At 40.8% G+C, this 17,445-nt stretch overlaps 2 protein-coding genes across 3 annotated transcripts; both read right to left on the bottom strand.

The window, feature by feature from the left end:
• Positions 1 to 1,930: 1,930 nt before the first annotated feature.
• Positions 1,931 to 4,805, bottom strand: LOC117457460 (extracellular calcium-sensing receptor-like). The gene is made up of 5 exons (XM_034097565.1): positions 4,539 to 4,805; positions 3,585 to 4,409; positions 3,268 to 3,498; positions 2,977 to 3,100; positions 1,931 to 2,844 (listed from the first exon to the last, which is right to left on the bottom strand). The coding sequence occupies exons 1-5, from the start codon at positions 4,788 to 4,790 to the stop codon at positions 1,931 to 1,933; spliced, it is 2,346 nt and encodes a 781-aa protein (XP_033953456.1). The 5' UTR covers positions 4,791 to 4,805.
• Positions 4,806 to 6,258: 1,453 nt separating this feature from the next.
• On the bottom strand, positions 6,259 to 16,175 carry LOC117457482 (extracellular calcium-sensing receptor-like). Of its 2 annotated transcripts, none has more exons than XM_071205268.1 (6): positions 15,979 to 16,175; positions 15,588 to 15,876; positions 14,506 to 15,303; positions 14,192 to 14,419; positions 13,746 to 13,869; positions 6,259 to 7,154 (listed from the first exon to the last, which is right to left on the bottom strand). In XM_071205268.1, the coding sequence occupies exons 1-6, from the start codon at positions 16,173 to 16,175 to the stop codon at positions 6,259 to 6,261; spliced, it is 2,532 nt and encodes an 843-aa protein (XP_071061369.1). The 2 variants fall into 2 exon arrangements, with proteins under 2 accessions (XP_071061369.1, XP_033953502.1); XM_034097611.2 differs by having other exon boundaries at positions 15,588 to 15,871; positions 15,974 to 16,130.
• Positions 16,176 to 17,445: the final 1,270 nt, after the last annotated feature.

The raw sequence follows: 17,445 nt of genomic DNA, 5'->3' as shown, positions 1-17,445 counted from the left end.
TTAAATCAGTAATTAATGAGGAAAATGATTGTATAAACATACAAATATATATTTCTTACCATTCATTACTTTTTGTATAACCTTCACTAATACGTTTCACTGACTGGTACATGTATTTACTCCGAAAAAATCAATAGTCAGCACAATAGTCAGATTTAAGATGTCTGATGACTGTTTATGTAAGCATTATTTTATATAGTTTAAGCTGTATTTATATGTGCATCAGGAGTATTAATAGACTTGGATGTACTTTTTAGCTGTTGTTAGCGTGCTTACATTTAGGTTGTTCTTTAGAGGCATCTGGTGGATTTCTTACATATTGTAATTGTGGTTGTGTATTAAAATAAAACTGTTTTTTCAAAAGTATATAAACTTTAAACAAAACATGTAGTTACTTGTTTTTTACTTGTATTATAAGGCAACACTATTTACAAAGTTGGGAATCTTACTGATATTCTCTTTATGAGTTAATTTCTAGAGTTAAAATATCCTGAACTCTATGTCTTTATCTAGATATATGTTCTAGACAGGCCACAAGTGTTTTATTATGTTTAAGTTTATCAAGAATGTATGTGTGGTCTTTTTTTTAGCGTTTGAGCACATGTTGTTCTGCGTTGTTTGTAAAGTGGGTCTTTTCTTTCTTTATTGTGTGTATGTTTATTTTAAGTGTAGAATAAAAGGCACATTTTGAATATGAAGAAACATCTTTTTAAGGAGAGGAAACATTCATTAAATGCATAAGAAAGAAACCCAGAACAGTAAGTCTCCGCTTTGCAGGCCCAAATCATTTAATCACGTACCTCTAATACTCAATGACACCACTGTAGTTTTGCCAAGAACACAAGGGATAAGGAAGAAAAGGACCATTCTGAATATTGTGTGTGAACCATTTAGATGGCCGGCCTTGACTAGAACTCATGGGTGGCATTGCAGGGACACAAAGCATTGTTCAGTACATTTGCCTTTTTTGTCCACAAGTTGCATTTTTGTATGCGTACAAGACGGACACTGCATTACTGATCCACAGAAATATATTCACCATCACATCAGCTAATTTAATGTGTTCGTTCGTAGGGCAGAGCAGATACAATTTATAAACACATGCAAAATGAATTAAGGCAGAAACGTTTTATTTGTTTAGGTTTGTTTATTTATCACTTTTACTTCATACTGTAAGACATATAAGGCAAGATTATGTGTACAAGCACAACTCATATACTAGGCCCAACAGGCAAGACTGGTGTGCATAAACTAACATCATTTACAAACTTGTGTATCTCACTGACATCCTCTTAATGATTCTCTCTCATGTGTTTAATTATCATAAGCTGATGTTATTAACTAAGATAGAGTGTAAGGTTTTAGATACATTTGAGTATATGGCCCTAATTGTTGTATTTTTAAGTATTTATATGTTATGGATACTGAATCAATTGTAAATTCAGAAATCCTAAATTATTTAATATGTAGGCATACTGCACAACAATTGTTTGTTATCTAGTTTACTTATATGTATATGTTTCATGTGCACAATAATGTCAATGTATATTTTTTCATGGCAACGAACAACAACAATGAGTGAACATTTCAAGCAATGTTTTGTATTTTCTTTCAGTTTCAAACATGTATTATTTCACATTATTCATGCTCATGAGCTGAGGTTCATTCTTGATCTTGGTTGAACAATAAATGAACAGTGATAACATTTTTGAAAAGGTGCAAAACATTTTCGAAGTAATAACAGGTGTAGTTTATATAAATCTATATTTAATCAGTTATATTTTTTTCAGACATAGGTATGTGCAGACTTTTTCTCATATACAGTGTCACCTGAACATTTATATTTGTTCAGGAAGGTCTATATTTATATAGTAATTAGATATAATATAAAACATACTGTATATATTAGAACAATTAGATTACTGTTAAATTAAAGGGCTCTTTGGGTCCCTTTACCCAACAAATGTTTCTTTGTATTATGTTCAGGCTTTAATAAAATAATGTAGCACTTGGGCAAAAAAATACAGAACAGCATTCCATAACTGGAGGCTAGAATAGCAAATATCTCCACAGCCACAGTGAACTTCCCAGGAGAGCTGGCATATGCTGGGATAAAGGTGATCCAGACAGCACAGAATATCAACATGCTGAATGTGATAAATTTAGCTTCATTAAAATTATCAGGCAGCTTTCTAGCAAAAAAAGCAAGTAGAAAACACAACACAGCTAAGAGCCCTATGTATCCTAACACAGCCCAGAACCCTACAGGTGATCCCAGGGCACACTCAAGAATAATCGTATCCTTATAGTGGTTCATATTTTTAAAGGGAAACGGAGGATTGATTGTCAGCCAAAGTATGCAAATTATAACCTGTATTAGAGTAAAACTCAGAACACTGAGTCTCTGCTGGGCAGGCCCAAACCACTTCATCATATTACTGCTTGGAAGTCTTGCTTTAAAGGCCATTAACACCACTATTGTTTTCCCCAGAACACAAGAGATAGAGAGGACAAAGGTGATGCCGAATGCTGTGTGTCGCAGCATGCAGGACCACTGAGAGGGCCGGCCGATGAAGGTCAGAGAACACAGGAAACACAGAGTCAAGGAGAAGAGCAGCAGGAAGCTCAGCTCAGAGTTGTTGGCCCTGACAATTGGAGTCAGTCTGTAGTGGAAAAATATCAGGGCTATAGTTATCGCCAGGCAGGCACCAAAAACAGAAAAGGAGACCAAGAGTATACCCATCAATTCCCCAAAGGTGAGGAACTCAATAGCTTTCAAATCACAGTTATTCCTCTCTTCGTTGGACTTGTACTCTGGAAGGCATTTGTCACATTTCACTGCATCTGAAAGCATACAAATGTTTAGGCTGTACAGCACACACATCTTTAGATAGACAAATAAAGTGCTTGCAGTGATTTTTCCCCATAGAAACACGGTGAGTGCTAGCGTAAAGGCTAGGAATCCTGCTGTCTCACTTGTACTGTTGCTGAACTCCCCGTCAGCACAGGCGACGCAATCAAAACAGCAGATAGGCTTCCCTTTGACAAAAGCCTGACGCGTCCCTGGCAAACAGCTCTCACTGCAAATTGACCTCGGAACCTGTATCATAGTGACAGCATAAAGTCATTAATATCCTGATTAATATGGTGATGAGCTGTTTATTAATTTATTTTACTCAGTAATCAAAATAATAATGTATAAGAAAACAATGTGACATTCAACATAGATCTACAAATAAACCAACTAATTAATACTCATGTACTTACTTCAAGATTCTCGCCTGCCCAGATGGCTCTCACATCTTCCTTCATCTCAAACTGCTGACCCTCAGGCTGGGAGGCATCATAGAAGCCAATAGTTTCAAAGACTATGTAACCTGTGTCATCCATCTGCCAGTTTACCAGTGCATAACGAGCCACTGGGTCACCCAACTCATCGAAGAACACATTTTCACCAATCTTGGTGGTGAAATTGACCTGTGTTAGGTAATGGAGCACCTTTAGGGAAACACATATGTTGTTAATAATATACATAACATACACAGTAGAATTAATTGAGGCACTGACTTTGTTTTTATGTTTACCTGCCATGTTTGGGGATTTTCCCTGTCAGCACAAGTATTGTTTTCAAAAGGCCCTTGTCCATCTTTGCATGTAAATAACATGTGCAATGCATGAGCGACAGCGTATGTGGCCTTATAAACATTATTTAACAAACTTGCGTCTGAAACATCTGTGAAGCGTGTGTTTGTTTGCCAAAGAGACTCCTTCCCTAAACAGGCTGGAACTGAACTCTGTGCGTGAGTCTCTGTTTGGGGCGTCAGGGTGCAGCCAAACGCCGTCTCCCACAACTCCACCAGTCCCTGGTCTCCCGCTGTGGTGGAGGGCCTGCTGTCAGCCAGGAACTCCTGCAGTCCAGGGATGTGAGCATTTAGTGCTGCAAAGCCCACTGCACCCTGCACCACAGCATAGTTTACTGGAGAGGCAATGTAGCGATACGTGATCCAGCCCTCACTGCCCACCCACTGCAGGCCTGTCACATTCTGAGCATGAAGCTCCTTAATAAGTATGTCAAGGTCTGTGCCATCAGCAAATGCCACTATTACCTTAGAGGTGGATTTCTTTATGATGTCTACTACCTCTAAGAACCGCTTTCTGGGATCAGTTCTGTAAATAGCCACAGAGTACTCAACGCACACTCCTTCCCTTTCTGCTGCTTCCAGGAAAGTGGCCATGCCATCATTACCATAGTCACTATTAGTTCTGATAGCACCCACCCAGGTCCAGCCAAAGTGTTTCACAAGCTTTGCTAAGGCTTTGCTCTGATAAAGGTCACTGGGGATGGTCCTAAAGAAAGAAGGATAGTCTCTTCTGTTGCTAAGACAAGCACAAGTTGCTGAATGACTGATCTGAAACACAGATAACACAGAAAATTAGCTAATATTTAGATGCATTCAATGCCTTGTACAAAACAGACATTTCATAAAACATTGTCAGATGTTATAATTTTTCTTATTCAACAACACCAATTCACTCACCACAGGTATATGGAAGGGTCCCATGGTGCGTGCAATACCTATTGTAGAGGTAGATGTGGTTTCCCCTATGACAGCATGGACATTTGAGAGTTTGCTACAGCTGCCTTCCCCATTGTCATACCTATTCATGAGGTTTAGCGATGCCCTAATGGAGAGAGGGATACTGGGGCAGGAGTCAAATATCGTGTAACCCAGTGTCACTCCTGGCAGCAGCTCTGAGCTGTTGTTGATTTCCCCTATGGCAAATATCATAGTATACGCGTACTGAAGCTCTCCTGGGTCCAATCTTACAAAAATGATATATAAAAATGGATTCACACTTTAACATGAATAAATAACACATATTGTTAAAAGTTGTACATGTTTCCACCCCTCTCTTACCCTTCACACTGGATAGTTCCTGGGTTGACTTGGAGAGATGGATTGACACTGACTGGGTTCTGATGGAAGGAGAAAATGCCTCCAATGTTGATGTCTCCCTCCTTGTGAAATTGAGACTGTTCTTTTGTCCCATATGTCTGACACATAGGCTCACCTCCTCTGACGGCCAGGAGGGAAACAAGGAGCAGATCTGCTATCAGCAGCATAGTAGCTATTTACCACCCAATGCCCAAAGATAAAATCCCTCAACGAGTGTTTTATAGTGTTTTCTTCCTACTATCACAAAGCCACTGGGGCCTAGATGCAACGTGTGAATATGTGTTTCTGTCAACCAATTACAGAAATGGTGGTGTGACTGACAGATAGATGGACATATGAGAAGGCCTATTATATCTGGTTGTGATCTTTGTTTTTAGCATAACCAGATCCTTACAATAATAATTTCAGAGACATGATATCTGGGATATCTGAGCTGTTTTTCAATAGTATATTTCATCTTTGAGTTTTTATTACAAGTTAAAGGATGAAAATACCTAAATGTTTGGACATTGGGCCAATGGATAAATATTATTATCTCAATAGGCTAACATATCCCAATACTCCAAGGAATCTAAAACCTATGGTGTTACATTCAAGAAGGAACTAAATGTGTTTACGACATCAAATGTGGAACAAAGAAATAATTTAGCAGAGAAAGACAAAGTTATATAGCTATTTTGTCACAATTCTCATGTTTGTAGTTTTATATGTTTGGGTGTTTGCTGTCATGTTTTCCTCCTGGATTATTGTCTGGTCCTTTTCCCTGTGTTTTTCCTCCCGTCGTTAGTTTCCCTGGTGTGTCTAGTTGTCTGATTGTGTTCACCTGTTGTCCTTGTGTTTCTCCTCCCCTGCCCGGCTGTTTCTCGTCTCGTCATTACCCCTCCCTGTATTTAGTCTTGTCTTGTCCTGTGTTCAGTGTTGGTTTGTCTTTTGTTGGTGACTGAGTTCACCGGTGAGTGTTCTGTTTTGTCTGAGTTGGTTTCATTATCCTTGAAATAAAGGTTTATCAGAGTTATCTGCATTTGGGTCCTGCTTCCTTCACTCAACCGTGACAGTTTTATCAAGTAAAGGATTTACTGCATTGCATTATTTTGAAAATGTTCTAGTCAGTAGATTTGAGAATATCAGAATTACAATTCAGCTTCAGGGATGCCATGCACTGATATTTTTAAGAGATTTTTTAAAACTGCAAATGTAGACGTACAAGTGCTACTCTGTTAAAGGCCTGCAATGGTTTTAAAATAGCATCTCAGACGTTTAGGTTTCATTTTCATGTACACTAATTTTAAGGTAATTGTTATTAGTTTCTTCTCATCATTTCCTTTTTAGTATTTCTCTCTGGTCTTAACAGTAAAATATAACATTTTGGAGCAAATATACAGAAGAGCAACCCAAAGCTGGAGGCCAAAATGGCAAATATCTCCACAGCCACAGTGAACTTCCCAGGAGAGCTAACATACGCAGGAATAAAAGTGACCCATACTGCACAGAATATTAACATGCTGAAAGTGATGAACTTAGCTTCATTAAAATGATCAGGCAGCTTTCGAGCCAGAAAAGCAAGGATGAAGCACATCACAGCCAGGAGTCCTATATACCCCAACACAGCCCAGAACCCTATAGGTGAACCTACATTACACTCTAGAATAATCCTTTCAGTGGTATGAGCTGTATTTGTGTAGGGGAATGGTGGGGCAAGGGTTAACCACAGCACACATACCAACACCTGCAGTAAAGTACAGCTGAGAACATTTGTTCTCTGAAGCACAGCAGAACACTGAGGAAGTGTGTTAGTCGGCCTTGTAGCCTTAAAAGCCATCACTACTGCTATGGTTTTAGCCAATATACAAGACATGCACAAGGCAAAGGTGATGCTGAATGCTGTGTGTCGCAGCATGCAAGACACCACTGTGGGCTGACCTATGAAGGTCAGGGAACACAGGAAACACAGAGTCAAGGAGAAGAGCAGCAGGAAGCTCAGCTCTGAGTTACTGGCTTTGACAAGAGGTGTGTGACGAAACCGGAAGAAGACACACAACACCACCAGTGTTAAAATCGCTCCAAACAACGAGAAAGCAGTGAGCAGGGCGCCCATGGTTTCGCCATAAGATAGGAACTCGATCACCTTTGGAACACACTGGCTGTGATCTTCATTTGACCAGTACTCCAGTGGGCATGGCGAACACTCGGCAGAATCTGAATAGAAAACATGGAACACTGAAATGTGTTTGTGCTGTAAACGGCAAGTGAGACTTAAAGAGCCTGTGACACGAGTTTCCCCCATCATCCAAACCCATCAATTTGAGTAAATATTGTCCCCTTGAAAACCGTTACTGAACTGATTTTGGATATTTGTACTTTGATAACCATTAATCTGCCCTTCAATGTTGACAATTTTCTGGATCTTCTCGGGGATTCTTCAAGTCCCGCCAAATGATGTGTGACGTCATTGCGGGCACAGCGCTCCAGCTGCACCGTTCAGGATCCCAGCTTCTGCATGTAAACGCACGATGGCGCACAGCAGCAAGCTCAGACAGCGATGACAGTTTAATTTTGAACGTATCTGAGAGCTCATATGAGGCTGAAGGATCGGTTTATGTTGTATCTGTTAGAAGTTTAGGAATGAGGTGCGTCAATATGGGCGATCATACGGTCATGTACAGTAGCCAGTGGTGGAATGGGACTAAAAATCATCCCGGGACTCTCGACCGGCCCACTTCGGTACCGCTAGTAAATTGTCAACGGGGGATGTCAGGGGCGGCGGGTGCTGTAGATAGTAAATGTAAATATGTAAATATTTGTGTCACTGCATCCAGGGGGGTATACTACGAAGCAGGATTTTCGCTTAGCCGGCTAAATTCAGGGGAAACTCCGGCTTTCCGGTCCTACGAAGCTGGTTCTCTTTTTAGCAGGCTAGATCTCCATGGTAACTTATGCTTAGCGGCTAACCTGGTCGGGACCAGGTTAGGTTGCAGGCTAAGAGCTCAACTCAGTGAAAGCACCGCCTGCTGACCAATCAGAGCTCAGTGTGCGGAGTTTAAAGTGATCAAGTCATATTACAGGAGAAAGGAAATACAGAAAAACTGCCGTCGCAGGAAAGACGGCCGGCAAAAATCACCGACTGTGTGAACGTGAACATTAATAGAATATCACCTCCCATCTTCAGAGCAATCTGACTATTATAACATTAGCGTTAAGAAAGCTTACTTAAATATCGGCCACAACATAAGTAACCGGATCAGAGTACATTAAGTACAGACTGCGGCATATCACTTCATAATATATCATATATCTCCTTATCTGAGTCAGCTGAGCCATATCTGGCCGTGCAACACTCACAGTGTCACATACTGTATGCAGAAGTATTATTTTAAGCAACATATTAAGTTGACGAAACACTCGAGACAAATGTAATTGAAGTCAGATCGTGTCTTAGACGGGGCAGTGATATCATAAACCTGTTAATGTACGCATTCAAACACTTTTTCTTTTGCCAGCTGTATTCACCTTGCAGGTGCAGCTCTGTGGCTTTCATCCTGGATAAAGTGTTTAAGTCATGGATGTTTAAAGTTTAACTTCTTCATTTTTGACTAGTATTAAAGTTCACTTTTCATTCAGGAAGTATGACGCTGCGCTGTCAGTGCGCTTCTCCATGTTTGTGATTAGTCGAATGCTCCAAATACCACCCCTTTCATGTGAACGCGCACCTAACTAGATAGGACACGGCTGGCTTGAGCGATCCACTTGATAACCAGCGTCGTAGTACAGTTTAGCGAGAGCGCGTATGTTTTGGATTAGGCCAACCGGCTAACTCAAACATATCCAGGTTAGGTTGAACCAGCTTCGTAGTATAGGCCCCTGGTAAAATACAAATATAATGTATAATGTCTGTGTCTTTGACCTTAGCGCTGCTAGCCACCTGTGCCCTGTACTACGAAGCCAGTTCAACAGACCCTGGATATGTTTGAGTAACAAACAAACTAACAACAACAAACTAACAAACGAGATCTCGCTAAGCGGTCCTACGACGCCAACACACTCTCACTCCCTAAGCGTCCAATAGCGACGTTTGGTCAGTGTCTGTGGCGTCCAATTGTGACGCTCCTAGGCTCCTTCAGCGTCATAAAGAGACGCAAATAGCTTTCAACTGATTGCAATGTATTCCCATCTGCGTCGGGATTTGACGCTCATGGAAGCACGGCATTCGTTTATGTCGGCTGCCCTTAAAGGTAATGTGAGCGTCCATTCCCAGGAGTAAAGGATGGCAGAAGACACTACACTACCCAGAATCCCCAGCTATCGTTTGGACTACACCATGTGCTCTTGACAAACCCCGTGATAGTCCTTAAGCTCTGTGATTGGAGAGTGTGCTCCGAGGGTTAAGCCGATTCTCGAACAGCACTTGAAATGGGATGGAACCACGGCAGACTGTCCAAAACTGGATTTGAACGGGTCCACCGCGTCCCCCCTCCCCCACCCCGTCCCCAGAACTACACATGCTGGCTATTCTGTTTCGCAACATGTTCTCTATGGCACGTCTCTACTGGGAGTTGTAGTTTTAAAAGACGTTTTCGTATTTCCCATAATAAGAAGTTGCCAGTATTAAACTGTGTACATCCCTGGAGGTTTAGGGGAAAGGAAACACTCACATTTAAAACATATAATTAATAAATGGGTGAAAATTGCTTGTGCCTATTATGGGCAGTATTACTATATATACCCACATGCCAGCTAAGGTCAGAAGAGCTTTATTTAACAGCTGGTCTTATGTGTGTGACCCCTGTGATAACATTACATTACATTAATTGATAAGCCTGAAACAAGGTCAAGGTTCAGAGGCACATTGTGCAAATATGGCAGTAGCCATCGATCAGCTTAAGATAAGATATACTTTATTGATCCCAAGTTGGAACATTTGCGTTACATCAGCATGTGTAACAGTTAAATATGCAGTTGTGTTTATTTGAAAATCATTTAGTATAATCACATAAATTCTGTGTTTTATATTCAACAATTCTGTGTTCTTTATTTATTGATTGTTCAATACCTGACAAGGCCGGAGATGAAATATCTACATACATCTATAAGAGTATAATACATTATGTATAATATCAGTTAAAATAAGTGCTTCAACATAGTTAACATTGCTGGAGGTATGCACAAATATTGATAGATGTCTTGTAATGCACTATTGAGGAACCTGCAACCCAAGTTTTTCATTCAGTGCAGAACTACACCACAGTTGTGTAGGCCTATATGATATGTCAATAAACCTTAGAAAATCTTGAAATCTTGAAAGGGATGTGCAAAATAGTCATTACATACAGTCTTTAATTAACAATTAGTAGAGAATAACGAGTAATGAATATACTTTATAGGGATCGTATTAATATCTAATAATAAAAATATTGAAATTCAATAACATGCTTTAACCACCAGGTGTCCCTTTATATCAACTGTGCACCTTTATGGTGTAAATACAGCCTATCTACCAATTGGATCAAATATAAAAGTGAGCCGAATTAGTGTTGATACTGCAAGGAGACGCATTGTGTGAAAATAAATGTAAGATGTTGTTTAATGGCTGATATATTTATGATCCACGTCACGTTTTCAGTTCCTCATGTTTGTCTTCTCATCAGGGCTCTATAAATACAGAACTACGGCAGATATGTAATATGTAATGCAGCCGAACCGTGTATTACAATGCCGTTATGTGATGACTTTCAAAGAGAAAAGCAAGCACACTCGGAATAAGGTATTATTATTATTTCGGTCTGTTTCTGGTATTTGTTAATGACGGTGTGCTGTGAGATTTGAGACTGGAATTGCACAGGGGGGAAATAACGTAGGCTATCTTTAGATGCGGATTTTGTTAAACTAATATGTTTAGGCTGTGGACCAACACTATACATTGACGGGGAAGGGGGTAGCAATAAAGATAACACCATTAAACAGTTACACAACGTAACAGAAATAATATCGATAGCAGCGTCCCTAGCAACCACCTTGGTAATAATGAAAACGTCGCGATTTCCTGAAGTAATCTTCGTAATAACTAGCAAACTAAAGATCATGTACATCCACTGCACACATAATCTGAAATAACAACTCATATTTCTCGCATCAAATGACATCAAAACGCATTTTAATGGCCAAACTAACTTTAAAATAGGCATTTTACAACTAGAATAAAACGAAGTTCGGCCATGTTTTCTTTTTCTGCAGGGAGACATTTGAATATCACGTGACATAGACGCCAGCCATCGGAATGAATGGTGAAAAAAACAGGGTTTGTCAAACAGAGCACATGGTGTAGGCCAAACGATAGCTGGGGATTCTGGGTAGTGTAGTGTCTTCTGCCATCCTTTACTCAGAAAACATATTTGTTTCTCCGAATCGAAGGGGAAAAATACAAAAGCATTGTACACAATTTAAACCAATCAATGTTGTGTAATTAACAAGGATAATCTGGTGTTTTTTAGTCGATGAGTAGTGCAGATATCACTGTAAAATCAATCGACAGTAAGAGGAGTACTTACTTCCGGGTGTAAAATTCTCCGTTATCCAATGGGAATGGATGCTCACATTGCCTTTAAGGGCAGCCGGCATAAACGAATGCCGTGCTTCCATGAGCGTCAAATCCCGACGCAGATGGGAATACATTGCAATCAGTTGAAAGCTATTTGCGTCCCTTTATGACTCTGAAGGAGCCTAGGAGTGTCACAATTGGACGCCACGGACACTGACCAAACGTCGCTATTGGACGCTTAGGGAGTGAGAGTGTGTTGAAGACGCTGGTTATCAACTCGGTAAATCAAGCCAGGGTTTCTCTCTCCAGCTGAGAGCGCGTTCACGTCTAAGACACGAGTGGATCTGACTTTAATTACATTTGACTCGAGTGTTTCGTCAACATAATGTGTTGCTTAAAATAATACTTCTGCATACAGTATGTGACACTGTAAGTGTTGCACGGCCAGATACGGCTCAGCTGACTCAGATAAGGAAATATATGATATATTATGATATTATATGATCGATAATCTGATTGATGATGTAATATGAATGATAAGTGCGACACGTCGGCGTCTTCTCTGCATACGGCAGTTTAAACTGTATTTCCTTTATCCTGTAATATGACTTGAGAGATTTAAACTCCGCACACTGAGTTGATCTCTTTTCTATAGACGACGGAGGCGGGCAGCGTCAGGTAAAAAAAGTTATTTAGCCTTCCCAAACCTGAGCCTCATGCGCCGCCTATGGGGGATGTGCTAGTGACTTATCCGACCGGCCCACTTCGGTACCGGCCCATCGGGATTCGTCCGTTACCCCAAACACCGCGACCCCTCGGCGGCCCGCAAGTGCCAGAGGACCTCTGCAAAACAGAGCCTGCCCAGGTATATCTAAAAAAGTACCCAACTCGCCTGTCCAGTGGGGTGAGGCGCTCATTTTGCAGCTCATGGTTTCAAAACAGAGATTGGCTGGAATATTCATGTAAAAAAGATGCCATCTTCTGCTATGCATGTCGACATTTCGGTTCAAGTCAGATGCCTTCACCACAACTGGCTGCAACAACTGGCACTACGTGATAAGGGACTGGGAAGGCATGAATCAAGCAAAGAGCACATAGATCCATAGATCTCTTCATGTTGCTCTCAAAGTGCACCAGATTGATGGTTTTAACTTCAATATTTAAAAAAAAAAAATCTTCCCGGGGGAGCATGCCCCCGGACCCCCCCAGACGAGGTGAGGACCCCCATAGAGGGTGTTAGGTACACTCCCCACTTATAAAAATAGCACTTTACCACTGCACCCTCTCTAATCTCAGATGCACCCTTAGTCATTTTGTTCTGGAACCGGGCCTGAGCCCACGTAAACTGTCAACGGGGGGAGCCTCGCTGCGGGGAAACGGTGGACCTAGTGTCCCGATCGGAGGGGGAATAATAATAATAATAATCCGTGCATTTTATCCATTAATTTCCCCAACATTGTGGTAAAAAAACCACACGTTTAATCCATGTTGGTGTACTACAACTACAAAAAGCATCGGTTTGTTTTCTCATCAGGAAATGCAGACCGGCACAAACAAACGATTTTTAATCATCATCCTCACGATCATTTAATGTATCATATGTTCGCCGAATTGACATGAAAGCACTAATAAATGTAGTTTCATCCACTTGAGTTTACAACTACAAAAATAATCGATTTGTTTTTATATCACATCCTACGGGAGGAAATTCAGTAGCTCTCACTACCGATTTGTAATCCTAATGTAATCATCATCTTCACCACGATCATTTATGTTTATATGTTCGCCGAATTGACATGAAAGCACTGACAAATATGAATATACTGTAGTCAACTTCATTGAAACGTTATTAACGTGCCTAAACTCAGTAATTCACCATTTCTACGCATGACAACACACTTTGTCCGTGTTTGGCTCTCTCGCCGCACAGTGAAGCGTTGACGTCACTTCCGGCTTCCCCCAAAACTTCAAAATGAGTCGAAGGAATTTCCCCGCGATGTTCGAAATTATTGATATTTAACGGAACGGTTTCGCTTTTTCTTTTTTAAACTGACGGTTCGAGATGACTAGTAGCCCCATATTTCATTGCACAACAGTTGTTGGGATGCTGTCACAGGCTCTTTAAGCTCATACTTTATGAAATAAATAATGGCCTTGTAATGTTTAGAGACTTATTGGATTGACACTGGAAAATATATACTTTTTTTTTTTACATATATTAATATATAATGAGTTACAGTATAGATTCTACTCACTGTTGGATTTGGTGATCTCTCCTGCAGCACAGGCAATGCAGGAGAAACAGCAGATGGGTTTCCCTTTAATCACAGCCTGCCGGAAACCTGGCGGACAACTCTCACTGCAGACGGACACAGGCCTCTGTAAAAACACCACTCAACTCATCAGTTACTCAAAGTTAGTTGGCCCTTAATTTATGAATGTTATTTTCTTTCTTAGTGTCTCTAAAGATTATATTTGTTCTCATTGATCTTACACATAAATCTAAAATGTGAAAGTGCCAATCCCAGTCTGAAATATATAGAGTGAAGGTATATTAGTATATATGTGAACATTTTGACAACATTTACATTGGAAAATATACCTTTTTATTTGGTCATTAATTATGGAAATGTCTCAGGGAACAGTTATGTATTTGAAAAATGACCTCCACAATGAGTATTTTATACCAAACTCTTTTTACCGTTAGGGATCCAGCAGCCCATGTTGTGTTTATTCCATTCATTATAAACTGCTTTTCAATTGGTAGTGATGCATCATAGCTCCCTACAGCCACAAACACAGTATCTCCTGCTGGATTTCTCTGCCAGTTCACCAGCTCATAGGTCGCTGCAGGGTCTCCATTTCTATCATAATACACACTTTCTCCTGACTGAAGGGTGAAATTCACACTTTGGAGGTGTTTCACAACCTACCAAATCACAACAGTGGTGAAATATTGTAAGATTATTATTTATTTTTTATTCAAATCATTTACTGAATGTATTAACCTGTTACCTGTTTTGGCTCAAAGTCATCTTTCCAGATACACTGAGGATTCATGGCATCACCACATTTTAACATGTTATGCATGGCATGAGCCACAGCATACACAGCCTTATACACATTGCTGGATATCCTTAGGTCTGACACATCTGTAAAAGGATTGTTGATGTCCTCTAGTATCTCCGAGCCTGAGCACAGGGTCTGACCATGGAGACCGGACTGAAAACTGCAACCAAATGTGGCTTCCCAGAACTCTCTCAACAGATTATTATGAGGGTCTTGACCTGGGTTTACTTGCAAAAGAAACCCTTTGAGGCCTGTGATCTTTGTTTTTCTGATGGCAAAGCCCAGAGTCCCTGTCAGGATTCCTGAGTATCTCTTAGTTGCCAGACGACCTGCCGTAATCCAGGACTCACTGCCCACCCACTGCAGCCCAGTGAGGTTCTGCTTCACGGCTTCCTCAACCAGAATGTCTATATCACCCTGGGCTATGAAGGCAACTAAAACTCTTGCAGTGCCACTTTTTATCACTCTGACCACCTTTGCAACATTTCCACTGGGGCCTGTGCTTGATATGGCTTCTGAGTATTCAATGCAGACCCCCTCCTGGTGTGCGGCTGTGATAAATGTTGCCATGCCATTGTTACCATAATCATTGTCACTTCTAACTGCCCCAACCCACTTCCAGCCAAAATGCTTTACCAATTTGGCCAAAGCTCTGCTCTGATAATAGTCACTAGGGATGGTTCTGAAGAAAGAGGGGTACTCCTTTCTGTTACTCAAACAAGCGCATGTGGCAAAGTGGCTGATCTAACAAAAAAGAAGGGAAACAAAACATATTTTTTTAGATTTCAGATAAGTATTAAGTAACACATTTTAGCAAAAATAAATGTTCACGATTGTCTGTCTTTTTCCTCAATCTGCATATGTGCAAACCATGTAATCCTAAACTAAGCATAGCCCTGAAACAAACCACAATAATACCAGTATTAAGTCTTTGTTGATGGTTGTTCGATGCTAGATATACACAATTGGAAGCCTTTTGCATAAAAAAAGGGAAATCAGTCCAAACATGAAATATTATAAACATTTACCACTGGTATTTGGAAAATCCCAGAAATGTGTAGCATCACAATTGTTGAGGAGGAATCAGAGGCTCCGATGATGGCATGAACAGATGACTGGCTTGAGCAGGTTTTACCCAAAGTCCTTTCCTGTCCATTCAATAGACCCATCACTGCTTGCGTTGAAGTCAGTGTTGAACCACAGCTGTCAAATACCTTATAACCAATCGAGATATTAGGCAACAATGAGCTGCTATTGTTGATCTCCTGGATGGCAAAAATCATTGTTTGGGCAAAACGAAATTCTCTTAAGTCTATTCTGAAAAGAGAAACAATTGTTTTAACTAACAGTGTTCTTACTTACATGTTTATTTATTCTGTGATGAAACCAACACACAAGAAAAGAGACATGAAACTGTACCTGGAGCATGTGAGAGGTTCTGGAACATCTGTAAAGGAGAGAGAAGGCTTCGATATTTGGCTATGGATGGAGAAAGCTCCTCCAATTGTAATATCTCCATCCATAGATAACAGAGGAAACACTGGGTCTCCCAGCATCTCACAGTATTCAGTGTTCTCTGCTCCAAAGGCTCCCACAAAAATCACAAACAGTAACATAGCACAGCAACGGTCCAACATCAACTGGAATAATCTGGCACACACATATACATACACACACACCTTTGTTATAGTTATTGTTATTATTACAGACTATATACTCCTTTCATGGGCAGAGCTTCTGCAGATGATGACGATGATGATGACGATGATGATGATGACGATGATGATGATGATGATGATGATGATGATGATGATGATGATGATGATGATGATGATGATGATGATGATGATGATGATGATGATGATGATGATGATGATGAGAGGCGGATTTAGGATTGTAGGAGATCCGGGGCTTAGCCCAGGAGTTGTTGGGGGGGGGGGGGGTGCAGGGGTAAAGTGCTATTTTTTGGGGGGTGGACCAAACATCCTTTAGGGGGGTCGTCGCCTCCTCTAGGGGGGCCCGGGAAGAATTTTTTTTAAATATTGAAGTTAAAAGCATCAAGCTGGTGCACTTTGAGAGCAACATTAACCCTACCTTAATAATACCTTACAGGGGACATATCATGCTATATTTGAACAATATATTGTAGGGCCATACCTATATAAAGTATATAAATAGTTTTTCTTTCAAAATACCAAACGGATCCTGCATTTTAGCCATGCCTCATTTCGCTCTATTTGCTCTTTCCAGCCCTGTTTTTGCAGGGGGCTGATTCTGTGAGCTGCACCATGCCCCCCTGCAGGAGAGGGGCGCATGCTCTGAGATCAGCTGCTGGGCTGCAGCGAGGAGAAGAGGGGGAGAAAAAGAGATCTCCGTCCTCCGTGTTTTATTCTTATATTATTATTATATAGAGTCGTTATTCATTTGCTTTAAAGCTCAATAAATAACAAAGAAGACCTTTGACCGGCACTTTTCTAATTTTGTCCGGAAGATTTCAACTTTAACGGACATGTTGACCGGCGAAATAAAAATCTAACTGAAACTCTGCCGCACGGTCCCCTCGTTCCTCGTTCCTTGGAAGAGCCGCTGGTGGACTACCGGACAGAATTACAGCGAGGGAGCAAACGCTTGCCTCGGGGAGGGAGAGAAAGAGCCAGAGCAGAGTATAAACAGAAGGGCAACCATGTCTTCTTTGCTGCTTTTGTGGCAGACTACAGCGCCACTTCCAGGCCTGGCATATGTACTACAGCGTCTCCAGCGCAATGGCCGGCCGTAGCCCAACCCCACATTCCCCTGATAGGTGGAGAATTGACCAATAAGCGGAGCACCACTTCTGTGACGTAGAAAATAATTCAAGATCAGTCTGTATCAGATCCGTTGCAGCCC

Source organism: Pseudochaenichthys georgianus, chromosome 13 (assembly GCF_902827115.2).
Source record: "Pseudochaenichthys georgianus chromosome 13, fPseGeo1.2, whole genome shotgun sequence".
Lineage (NCBI taxonomy): Eukaryota > Metazoa > Chordata > Actinopteri > Perciformes > Channichthyidae > Pseudochaenichthys > Pseudochaenichthys georgianus.
The sequence above is the reverse complement of the archived record's forward strand: the minus strand, read 5'-3'. Positions and strand labels throughout refer to the sequence as shown.

What these genes read in the sequence shown, in the direction of transcription:
- LOC117457460 (XM_034097565.1), bottom strand. Translation starts at nt 4,790, where the DNA reads ATGATATTTGCCATAGGGGAAATCAACAACAGCTCAGAGCTGCTGCCA. An exon ending in GACCCTTCCATATACCTGTG is followed by an intron (nt 4,410 to 4,538) that starts GTGAGTGAATTG and finishes TCTGTGTTTCAG; the next exon opens with ATCAGTCATTCAGCAACTTG. An exon ending in GGGCAGGCGAGAATCTTGAA is followed by an intron (nt 3,101 to 3,267) that starts GTAAGTACATGA and finishes ACTATGATACAG; the next exon opens with GTTCCGAGGTCAATTTGCAG.
- LOC117457482 (XM_071205268.1), bottom strand. Translation starts at nt 16,175, where the DNA reads ATGTTACTGTTTGTGATTTTTGTGGGAGCCTTTGGAGCAGAGAACACT. An exon ending in GAACCTCTCACATGCTCCAG is followed by an intron (nt 15,877 to 15,978) that starts GTACAGTTTCAT and finishes TTCTCTTTTCAG; the next exon opens with AATAGACTTAAGAGAATTTC. An exon ending in ATGACTTTGAGCCAAAACAG is followed by an intron (nt 14,420 to 14,505) that starts GTAACAGGTTAA and finishes GTGATTTGGTAG; the next exon opens with GTTGTGAAACACCTCCAAAG.